This window comes from Passer domesticus, unplaced genomic scaffold, assembly GCF_036417665.1.
Source record: "Passer domesticus isolate bPasDom1 unplaced genomic scaffold, bPasDom1.hap1 HAP1_SCAFFOLD_37, whole genome shotgun sequence".
NCBI lineage: Eukaryota > Metazoa > Chordata > Aves > Passeriformes > Passeridae > Passer > Passer domesticus.
This window is the reverse complement of record NW_026990149.1, coordinates 1,166,620-1,178,359: the sequence shown is the minus strand read 5'-3', so window position 1 is coordinate 1,178,359 and position 11,740 is coordinate 1,166,620. Positions and strand designations below refer to the sequence as shown.

The following is an 11,740-nucleotide window of genomic DNA, read 5'->3' as shown; positions in this document are numbered from 1 at the left end:
TCTATGTTGCACTACTTCTCCATGCCATGAGTTCCAAATGCATCTCAGCTCTCCGATCGATGGCTTAGCGAGTTTTAGACACTTTAAAATACCACAAGCTACACACAGTTTGCCTCGCCCTGGTTTTGCTGGAAGGCTATGCCAGAGCCATAAGTGCAGTGCTCGGGTCAGAAACAAATCCTGCAGGCAGGGAATGTGCCCTGCCAGTGTTGAGCCTCAGCAGGGACAATGCACAGCAGCGACCGAGGGTTTTTCCCGTGCCCCTGTGCAGGAGTCAGGACTCTGGATCTGGGCTCAACACAGCGAAGTTCCCGTGTTTGGACAGACTCAGGGGCTGCCCCGGGGTGCGGGGCCAAGCGTGGAATGGACACACGGACAAATGGCCCCAGGTCTTGCAGCAGCGAGTCTACGGCCCTTGCCATGTCTCTCTTGTTCCTCCTCTCCCTCTGCCGGTGTCCCGCACTCTGTCTCGGTGCCCCGCAGCCACTCCCGGTGTGCCTGCCCCGGCCCGTCCCTCTCCCCGGGCCGGGCAGGGCCATGTCCCCAGCCCATCCCCGGCCCAGGCATCCCGCCGCGGTCTCGCCTCCCCCCGGCTCTCGCCGTCCTGGCTGTGGCGCTGCTGGGCAGGCATCAGTGCCTGGGGCCGGGGCGGCATCGCCTCACTTTGGCTGCGCCTGGCCCGAGCCCGGCCCTGGCGCCCATGTGGGCTCCAGTCCTGTTCCCGGCCCCAGCTCCTCCTGGGGCCCGTGGAGGACACACGCAGCGCGGCCGCTCCCGCCGCCTCTGCTGCGGCTTCCCCGGGCCGAGCTCCGCCGTTCGGCAGCGTGGCTACGGGGGCCGGGGGTGGGTGGGGACGGCCGGCCTGGGGTGGTCAGGGGCCGTTGCTGGCCCTGGGCCGAGTGCTGACAGCTGCATCCCGCCTGCAGGGAAGGCACAGGAGGCACTGCAGGAGCAGTAATGGCTGGTTTTGCTGCTGGGACCCAGCGGCTTCGGCAGCGTCTGCTCGGGAACGCGGTTCTTGGGCGGCGCCTCGGTGAGCGGAGGGGCCGGCGACGGGCAGAGGAGGAGGAGGAGGAAAAGGCCGGGGTGCGGTGGGGCGGGCAGCGAGCTCAGCCTGCTGCTGCCCCTTGCTTGCAGGTAGCCATCAATGCATGCCGTGGGATGGCATCCGGCACTGGGGCGAGCTGGTGAGTGAGCGGGGCCAGCGGCAGAAGCTGGGCCATGCCGGGCGGGGAGGAGCCGGGGCCCGGCACCGTGGAGCTACCGGGAGCCCTGCAGGGAGAGCAGTCGTGGGCTGAGCGGGGCACGCAGAGCATCCCGGGCTGGCTGAGGGGTCCCAGAGCCCTGGCACGGCCTCAGCCCCACTGACAGCATCGTGCTCCTCCCGCAGCCCGACGGCACCAGCGCGCCCCTGGAGATCGTGCTGCTGGCCAAGGTTTCCTGTGGCTGTGCTGGTGTCATTCAGCTCCTGGAGTGGCTTGAGCTCCCCGACAGCTTCTTGCTGGTGCTGGAGCATCCAGAGCGGTGCCAGGAGCTCTCGGATTTCCTGGCGGAGCGGAGGTTCCTGCCGGAGGAGGAGGAGCAGGGGCTGTTCCACCAGGTGCTGGAGGCCGTGCGGCACTGCACCAGCTGCGGGGTCCTGCACAGGGACATCAAGCCTGAGAACATCCTGCTCAACCTGGCCAGCGGGCAGCTGAAACTGATTGACTTTGGCCGTGGCACCTTCCTCCAAGACACAGCCTACACCCAGTTTGCAGGTGAGCCCTGCCAGGGGATGGCCGCAACCCCCTAAAAACACCTCCCGATGTGAAATATAAAGCTGTGTTTTGTGTCAGGTACATACAGGCAATGTGTATATTAGTGATTGTGATATGTGTGGAAACTGACCGTGGGACAGTTATGAAGACAATTCTAATAAATAACTGAGGAAGTAAAGCATGGAAGAAGGCCTTTGAACCTATCCTTTGTTTGCAATTAACCTTTATAAGTCTTAAGTTGATTTAGGAGCATTCGAATTAAAGCTTTAAGGATGTTGCTGTTTGACAGGAACGTTCTGCTTCTAGCTAAAAAGAGTTTGCAATAATAACCTTTTGAAATATAATTTCAGAATATTGCTTATAGTAAGGATCTTTGAAACTATAGCTTTAGAATATATCAAAAGGAAAGATGCTTATCTCGACACCTTAACAAAATATGCAAAAGCAGCTTGAGAAAGGAAGATGAACATCCACTCAAGGATTGATAGTTTTGACCAAGGGAAGCTGGACATCACTGGTATGAGATTTTTAGTCCTTGCAATTCAAAGATGAACCCACATATGGACCCTGGACCTCACCAGCTGAGAGACTTCTTTCTTCCTTCAGAAGCTGGACCCCACCATCTGGGGATACTCCTTTCTGAGATACATCCTGAGAAAAACTAAATCACAATAGTGTATAGAATTGTGACGCAAACATTTGGAATAGAAACTGCTGGAAAAGCTTATGAAAACCCCTATAAATATCTGTAAGCCCCAACTATCGGTGTGCAGTTGGAGGGAAAATTCCCCCCACTGTACCCAGCGCTGTATTGCTCATACTTTACCATATTAATTAATAAATTGATTGCTGCTTGAGTATTGGCCTAGTCAAGCTTCTTATTCATATCACCAGGGACCCCCGATGTCCCCCTGAGGGCCATCTGCGGCTCGGCTTTGGAGCTCTGCAAGCTCCAAACATCCCCCCAAAAAAATCCCAAACCCAGGGACCCCCGGGATACTTGGGGCGAGCTCCCCCTCCCCAGGCACCTGCGGGATGGGGGCCGATGGTCCCGAGCCGAAGCTGCTGCGAGTGCAGAGAGAGCTGAAAGCACGCGGTGCTTCCTCCAGCTGCTCCAGCTCCTCCTCTGCCTGCTCCGCCTCCTCTCTCCCTCTATCTTCCTCCTCCTCTATCCCACCGTCTTCTTTCTCCTCCCTGGCCAACGGGAATGGGCTGGGTCACTCCCAAACCGATCTGGGGGAGTAGAGGTTTGGGGGCAACAATGGGAAAGGGGTGGGAGAGGGGGCACAGGGGGAGGTGAGACCCACTGAGGGTCCTCCAGGTTACCCCAGGACCCCTAAGCCCCATCCCAGCCCCCCCAGTTCCCTCCGCAGTCCCAAATGAGGGGGGGCCTCTGCCCAGGACCCGCCGTCCTTCAGGGCTCCTCCGAGGGCAGTAAACGGGAGAGTTCCCAGCTCGGAGAGGCCCCACCAGAGGAGGGGACCTTGTCCCTCCTTGAGACCCTTTAAGGCTCTTCAGACCCCTTTGAAGGGGACATTTTTAGGATTTTTCTGGGGGGATCTCAACACTACTAGGGTGTTTTTTCCACCCCATTTTAGGGTGCTTGAGAGGACGCAGCCCCACAAGCCCCTTTTAAGGGGGGGATCATGACAGCTTTAAGTGACATTTTTAAGGGACCCCACCCCCCATTCCAAGCTCCAGTAGGGGACGTTTTGCCCCCCAGGGTGGATTTTTGGGGTTCTCTCTACCATCGCTGCTTTAAGGGCTCCTGCTATGGTCAGGTCCTACTATAAGTCCCCTTAAAAGGGCAACACCACTCCCGTTGATTCCGACAGCGGAGCCCAGGGAGGGGTTGGACATCCTGGGAAGGTTGGGGGTCCCAGGGGGGTTTGGGGGTCCCAGGAGGGTTTGGGGGTACCTGGGTGATGGTGATGGGGACTCTGTGCTGGGCATAAACTGTTGTGAGGGGTTCCCAGGGGGGTTTGTGTATACTGGGGGTTTTTGAGGTCATGGTGGAGTTTTGGGGGTTCCCAAAGGGAGTTTTCAGGGGTCCCAGAGGGGGGGATAAGGCGATCCCAAGGGGAACGCAAGGCTGTTTTGGGATACCTGCTGGCGACGGAGATGGGGATCCCATGCCAGGTATGAACCTTCTCAAGGGGGTCTGGAAGGGTGTTGGGACGTCCTGTGGGAATTTTGATGTCCTGAGAAGGTTTGGGGGGGTCTGTATGGGGTTTTGCAGTCTTGGGGAGCTTTTGGAGAGGCTAGGGATGATATTGGGGTCCCAGGGAAGCTGGGTTGTTCCAGGAGGTTTGGGGTTCCTGGGAGGCTTTGTGGGTACCTGGACGATGCCAGTGACACAGCTGAGGCCTCGTGCTGGGAATGAACCTTCTCACTGAGCATGGGCAGTGCCAGCGTGTTCAGGGAGATCCTGGGTGACCCGGGGGGGTGACCCCTAACCCCAGGGGACCCCAAATGCTAAGGGACTCCCCTCAGTGCTAGATCTGCTGCAGGCAGGGAGGCACCAGCACTTGGACCCCAGCCCCCACCATCACAGAGGGGCTGTGGAAGAAATCAGGGGGGGCACAGACAGGTCGGGGGGGACCCCCAAAGTCCTGGGAATGGGGGAACACAGGGGAACTCACAGAAATCCCCACTGGGGACTTAGGGGTGACCCAAGGAGGAGTTTGGGGGGGCTGGATGGGTCATGGGGGGATCTCCAAGTGTCTGGGAAGGGGAGAAGAACAGGGTGACCCCCAGGTTGGGTTTAGGGAGAACCAGATTGGAGCTTCCAGACACCAAATCCAATGAGGATAACAATGCTGATGGCAGCACTGACAGACACAGCGACCACCAGGGTGAGATTCCTGCTGGATTCCAGCTCTGGGAAGCACGGCATGGTGAGGAGGGGAGGGGAACCCCCATCCCACTGCTCCACAGTCCCAAATTCCCAGTTCCCACATTCCATGTTCCCAGCCTCAGCCCAGGAGCAGATCCCAGGCTCTGGCATTCCGGGATGCTCCGCCCGGCGCAGGGGCTGCTCCTGCTCCTCCAGCAGCGCTTCGATCCTGCCCAGGTGTGGAACGATCCGGGATTTCATCCCCTTCATCCAGCTGGTCCCAATGGTGCTGGGGTAGAATCTGTATGCGCGGCAGGACAGTGTCAGGATCCCGTGTTCCACTTTTCGGGACACACGGACATCAGGGGGCTCTGGGATGGGGTAACGGTGAGATGCATGCATGGAATTCCATGGCAATGGCATGGCAGTGAGATCCATCTACAGAATTCCCATGGGAACGGGACAACAGTGGGATTCAACCATGGAAGTCCCATGGGAATGGGATGACAGATCTATCCATGGAATTCCCTTGGTAATTCCCATGTTGGCAGATTTTGTCCTCCCAAATCCCGCATTCTCAATTCCCACATTCCCATGGGAACTCTGCCCTCCCCACCTTTACACTGCAGCTCCTCCCGCCCATATCTGACATATTTCTGGAGCCACTCCACGCAGCTGTGCCCTGGGGAATTTGTTCGTTCCTCGGGCTCCATCTCCCGGATCCCCATGGCAGTCCCACAGTTGCCATGGCAGCCCCAGAGATGCCCCAGGCGCGGCTGCCCCCGCTCAGCCCCGCTCTGGCTGTGCCGCTCCCGCAGCACCTGCAGCTCCCCGGTGGCCCCGTGCTGGTGCTGCTCGTTGTGCCGGCTCTGGCTGTGCCGAGATCCCGGCTCGGCTCCAGCTGCCACCCCCGGCGGCTATGGCAGTGCTGGAAGGGGATCCCATCCAGAGACCCCATGGACACCAACCGGGGGAACCCCGGGCCGGGCTCCAACAGTACCACGGGCAGGGAACACAGGGGCAAGAGAACTGGGGGGGGACAGGGGGCTCTCAGTGCCCGGCAAAGGGGTAAAAGGGTGTCTCGTTTCTCAGGAATAGGGGTGCAGGAGGGTGTCAGTGGGGTGACGGAAATGGGGGGAGGCAGGGACATGGAGAGGTAGAAGGGAATTCCAGGGGGTCCTTGAGCCCAGGAAAGGGGAGTCCAGGGTGGGGACACCTGGGATGTTGGGAAAGGGGGAGTTCAGGAGGTCTCTGGTTTTGCAGAAAGGAGGGGCTAGGGGCTGGGAAAGGCAGGAATGGAGTTCCAAGGTGTTCCAGGCCGTCAAGCCCACGGCAAGTCTGCAGGCTGGGAGCCATGGATGGCCGGGAAAATGGGGAGCAGAGGGTCCTGATATCTGGAAATGGGGGATTCAGGAGGGTCCCTGTGCAGGATAAAGAGAGCAAGGGGGTCCCGTGCCGGAGGGCACACCCCCCCTCTCTTGCCAAGGAGTGCCCCCAGTCCCAGCGCTGCAGCCATCGTGCTGCTCCTACTCCCTCCCAGCATGATCCCAGTATGGTCCCAGTACAGCCCAGTCACTCCTACTCCTGGCATCCCCTCTCTGCATTCCGCCCTGTCCCGCCTCTATCTCCACTCCTCCCGTGGGCTGTGAGGGCTTCGGAAATTAGGGAGGAGGAGGAGGGAGGGAGGAAGAGGTTGAGCGGGAGAGGAGAGAGGGAACCACGCTGCTCCGGCGCTTCCTGAACCCGCAGCGCCCTCCTGCCAGGGAGCTGTGCAGAGCCACAAGGTCCCCCCGAGCCTCCTCCTCTCCAGGCTGAGCCCCTTTCCCAGCTCGCTCAGCCCCTCCGGCTGTTCCAGCCGGGACAGAACACCAGTGCTACACAGAGAGCAAGGGACAGACCTGACAGAGGTGCCTCTAGCACCACATTTTAGGCTTTCGCTAATACTTACAGAAAGACTCTTCACAAAGTTAAGGCAGTAGTTCAAGTGACAATCTCCTTTGAAAATCACTGCGGCCCGGCCCCGGCCCGAGCCCGCCGGAACCCGGCCCGGCCCCGCCGGAACCCGGCCCGGCCCCGCACGAACCCGCCCGGCCCCGCCGGAACCCGGCCCGGCCCCGCCGGAACCCGCCCGGCCCCGCCGGAGCCCGGCCCGGCCCCGACGTTCGGGCGCCGCGGTTGCCTGGTAACCGCGCGGGCGGCAGCGTCTGTGACAGCGGCGCGGCCTCAGTTGCCCGAGAACGCGGCCCTGGCTGGGTGTGCGCAGCCTGGGCTCGTACAGGCAGCTACACTGGGCGATTCGCCAAGTGAATTGTTCGCGGAGCATTGGTCTCTGCGAGCAAGTCCTTTGAATTCGCGGAGCACTGTGCCCCGCTGAGAATTCCGAAACGTGCAGAGCATTGGCCTCTGCAAACAACATCCTGAACGTGCAGAGCATTGGCCTCTGCTAGGAGTCCTCAGTTCGCGGAGCATTGGTCTCTGCAGAGGATTCCTCAACGTGCAGAGCATTGGCCTCTGGAAAAGAGTGTGAATTTCCTTTGAAGGTAAAGATTGACTAAAGTTGAACTGTTTGGTTTTGTCTCATGTGCACTCTGAGAGAGAAGGCCAAAGGGAAATACAGGATGGGATAATGCCAGTCTTCTGGTGCAGCAGTTCAGTGGCATGCACAGCTGAGTGGATGAACAATAGTTCGTCTACTGATTGTGCTTTTTTTTTGCACTGAAGAAATGCAACATTTTCTAAATGTACTCATCTATACTTTTTTTTCCCTATAGTGATTGCTTAAACTGCTTCAAGGTGAATGAGTTCTGTTCCAGTTTCCGTGGGTTGTTATCATCTGGTTATTAAAATTATTAGGGAGAGGCCTCTGAATTGAGGTGCAAACGAGGCAATTTGCCAAAGTCAGTAGTCTGGATTTTATGGAACAGTAAATGTGAGGAAGAGAGAGAAAGGAATAGAAAAAGGGGGGGGTGGGGTGAAGGGGGTGGAGATGGGGTTGGGAAGAGGGGGAAGAAAGAATGACAGAGACAGATTAAGTAAAAATATCACCATTCCATGGATCCCATTGGCATACCATAAAATCCTCTTCTGGTCTTCTCTGTGGTGAGGTATTGCAAAATGTAAGATTCCAATGGATTAATGCAGATTTGGGCAAGGTGGGACCTCCCAGGTACCTCCCTGGGGTGGGGCAAGTTTGACTGTCTATTGCTACTTTCAAGTAATATAAAATCTTCAGCACCAGTATATCCTTTGAGTCTGCCATGAATTGGGTTGTGGATTTTCAGATCTGTTGTGTTACTTTGCATGCCCTGCAATCATCTGGTGCAAGGGCTCAGGAATGGCTCTGGGGGCACTTTGGGGGTCTTTGATGGGCTATGACACCCCCTGAGCTGCCCCTGATGGGAATGTCCCCTGGATGTGGCCTTCTGGGGGTGGGGGGTTTTAGAGCTGAGCCAGTTTGTGTGAGGGAGGATGGGTGTCCACTGGCCCTTACCAGAGGTTGCACCAAAATTCCCTCCTGAGCCTCTGTTGATGGGAGGTTTGTGTGCAAACCTGGCCTCAGCAGAGGAGTCTGTGGCTATGACTTGCCCAGCCTGAAGGCAGACAGAGCTGATTTTCAGGACAGCTGCTGGCTTTGGCTTTGTTGTGGATCTATTTTTCTCCCTTGGCCTTGTTCACTTCTGCCCAGACCTGAGCTAATGGGACAATAGTGTCACCTTTATCTTGTGTCAAGTTCCCTTGTGGGGCTGAACTCCCAGTCCCAAGTTCCAGTCAGGAGGCATTTTCAGGGAAGGGTGGGCTTGGGTGCTCTCAGCTTCTTTATAGAGTTTTGCCACAGTGGGCAAAACGTCCTTTATAGCAATATTTAAGCCATGAGCCATAACATTGCAGTCTCTCCCAAGTCCAGTGAGGAGCAGCTGAGAGAGCAGGGGGTGTTTAGCCTAAAGAAGAGGAGGCCCACTCAAGCTGATTTTAAGTAATATTTAAGCTACAGCTTTGTCTGTTCTAAGCATTATTAATGTTCAGTTTTTTAGCTCCAGGTTTCAGCAAGATCCATTTTTGAATTGCACAAGGTGGCCATCTAGTCCAAATAAAGTCCAACTAGAGGCCTAACAATACTAGCTACTTATGCCAAGCAAGCACTTAGCTACTTTCAAATGATATAAAATGTTTAGCAGCAGTATATGCCTTGAGTCTGCCATGAATTGGGTTCTGGATTTTCAGAGTTCCATTGTTGCTCCTTCCAGTTTTGCTGAGGCCTTGTCGTTCCTCTGTGACATCCTCCCTTCAGAATGGCTTCTGGATTCCCAAAAAAGACACCAACACCTCGTCTTTTGTGGAGGGAAAGACTGCAGCCTAACACTGTGAGTAGCCACTGGGGCTGTGCTCAGGCTGGCAAGTGCCCTGGTGTCCCTGGTGTCCCTGCCCCTGTTGTCCAGCAGCGCTGGGAAGCTGCAGAGCCCCTGCCCAGCTCTTTGTGCCGTGCTGCTGTTGGTGGGGGCTGTCCTGGTGCAGGAGGGAACACTGTGTGATGTTTCAGGGACAGCCCAGCGCCTTGCCTGGCTGTGCCACGGGAGCCAAGTGAAAGCAATGTGCAGCTGAAGCCCTCAGCATGTGCTTCTGTGCTGCCCTTTGCCACAGGAATTCCTTCTGTCAGGCTGGGCACTGCCCTGTGCTGCTGTGACCAACCTGCCCTTGGGCACCTGGGCATGTGGGGAGGAGAGCTCAAACTGTGCCCAAAGCCTTGAGAGCCACGGCTGGTCCCAGCCAGAAGAGCTCCCAAAGCAGCTGTTCTCTCTCAGCTCCTGGGTGGGCACAGCTCCAGCCCTGCAGGCAGCACTGCAGTCAGGGCCACCAAGGTGCCTTGCTGTCTGGAGCTCACTTGGCTGAAGATGCCCCAGTGCTGAGGCTCTGCCAAGGAGATCCCTGTGTTTTCTTCTCTGGAGGGCTCTGTCAGCCCAGACAGAGAAAACAAATGCTCATTAACAGAGAGAGCTAAAACTTGGACACATTCCTGTGCACCTCCCTCTTGGTACAGCTTTTCTTTCTTGCTTCTTTTGGACTCAGCCAGCAGTGCTGTCTCCTGCTGTGAGTTGTGAGTGTTGTGCAGGGATGGAGTTGGGGCAGTTCTGAGAGCTCCTTCCCACTCTCTGAAAAGGTCACTGACACTTACATTTTTCATTTCCAATGAAATGTAAGAGGAAACAAATGGCCAAAGAGCAGAAATCCCCAAACATGTCACATCAGATCACAGAGAGACTAATGGGCCACAGCCATGTGGTTGGAGTATGTGTATTGCACTCTGTATTGATTGATTGGTGCTAAGTATTTCAGCAAGTACCTTCCAGGGCTTCCAGCAGTGTCCTAGTGGCTGTGATCACAAATTATTCACCAGTGACACTTGATCAAGATAAACCCCTCTGAACAAGCACATCTTGCTAATTTGGTTTTTTTTTTTAATTATTATAATTTTTCCTTTTTTTCCTTTTTTTCCTTTCAGTTGCCTCTGTCTAAGTTCCAGCAGGAGAAGTTTCTCAGCATGAAGAAGGAGGCCAGCACTGGGGGGAGGATTCTGCCCAGAATTGGCCCATGGATAGACCTGGGCAAGACTGGTCCAAAGGTAGCCTTTTCCTGCTCTTTTCCTTTCTGTTTGATGGCAAGTTTGAAGAGGGTGTGTGCTTGTGACAGGCTTGCCTCCAGCAAAACACCTCAGTGTCCAGGTGCTGTTGTCATTGCAAGCTGCTGGCAGTGGTGGACTGGGAGTCCTGATGTGCACTGAGGCAACACAAATAACCTCTGCTGCAGCTGCTGGGCTGTGCTGGAGTGTGGTTGCCATTGCTAAAACAATGGGGGAAGGCTGGGGACACAAAGGCACAACATTGCCATGTGCCATTCTCCTGCTGAAGGAGCCACCTCTTGCTTTGGTGTGGTCACCATCAAATGCTCGGGGTCACAGGATTCCCTCCACAGTGGCAGCGTTGGCCTTGGAAGGCCGAGGACCTGCAGGAATTCCTTCAGATTTAGCAAAACCAATTGCATTCCTTCTTTGGGTTGGAACAATATGTTGGACCCTGACGGGGTGTTAGATTTTGCAGGCTGCCAGATGTGCAGGGGACTGGCCCTGGGCAGAGGGGAATGGATTTGCTTTCTGTGGATCAGTGCCTACTTAGAGGTGTGTTTCAAGCTGCTTTTGTGGCAGGACTGGTTCAGTAGAAAGCACAGTCCAAAGGGGCAGGTGAGCCAGGTGGGCTGTTGAGCAGGAAACTGGCAGCAAGGGACATGGAACAAAGTGGTTCAGGATTGCCCTGGAGAGGGGCCTTGTGGAGAAAGAAAGGTGGAGAAATCAAAAGAGCAGCTTGGCTTGAGCCTGCTGGAAGCTGATCAAGCAGTTCTTGATCAGCTCCGAGCAGAGGTGGGTGAGCCACTGTTTGCCCAGTGTGTCCTGGGCAGATGTGCTCCCCCAGAGTCTGCACTTCACTGGGGGTCAGTGTAAGATTGTCCTTCATGAGCCTTCCTCCCAGCAGCTGAAGCTGTCCCTGCTCTCTCTCGCCTCTCCAGCTGCCATCAGCTGCCCCGAAACAGAGCTTGTTTCAGGTTTCCCCACCAGAGATGGTGTTTGAGAACTTCGTGGCTCGGGAGGTCTCTGAAATGGTGCTGTCTGTGACGAATAAGGACAAGGTGAGTGCTGGCACCTGGAGCTTTAACCCTATGCTGGAAGAGGAGAGTGCTGTCATTGCCCGAGTGTCCAGCAAAGCAAGTTATCTGCTGCAACACATGCAGAAGAAAATGTCTCAGCACCTGGCTCTGCAAGATGGTGGAAATCTTCCTGTGCTGGGAATTGTGCCCTGATTTTGGACACGCACTGATGGTGCAGATGACTTGATGTGGTCGGTCAGGTGCTCTGTCTCCATCCTGCTGGTGCTGACCTGCTTGGCCCTTCCTTGCCACCAGGCACTGCCCCAATGGCCCTGACCAAAATGCTGGAGCCAGAGAGAAGGGATTCCAGTTGACCCTTGTGAATGATGTGCCTGTACCTGCAGAGCTGCAAATGCTTTGGAAAAGGGGTCAAGGAGGGATGTCAGCAGGGCAGGGACAAGTCTCCTGTCGTCCTGTGTGCACAAGAGGCAAAATCATCATTTGATGTCTTTGC

General features: G+C 56.1%; 1 protein-coding gene and 1 long non-coding RNA gene across 2 annotated transcripts; one reads left to right on the top strand and one right to left on the bottom strand.

Moving 5' to 3' along the window:
- Positions 1–4,138: 4,138 nt before the first annotated feature.
- Positions 4,139–5,321, bottom strand: LOC135292518 (class I histocompatibility antigen, F10 alpha chain-like). The gene is made up of 2 exons (XM_064406712.1): positions 5,210–5,321; positions 4,139–4,964 (listed from the first exon to the last, which is right to left on the bottom strand). Exons 1-2 carry the CDS (start codon positions 5,319–5,321, stop codon positions 4,522–4,524), a joined length of 555 nt encoding a protein of 184 aa, XP_064262782.1. The 3' UTR covers positions 4,139–4,521.
- A 3,448-nt stretch (positions 5,322–8,769) lies between these two features.
- LOC135292554 (uncharacterized) lies at positions 8,770–11,269 on the top strand. The gene is made up of 3 exons (XR_010354792.1): positions 8,770–8,954; positions 10,091–10,210; positions 11,149–11,269. It is a non-coding gene; the product is annotated as an uncharacterized LOC135292554 (long non-coding RNA).
- The last annotated feature ends 471 nt before the right edge of the window (positions 11,270–11,740 follow it).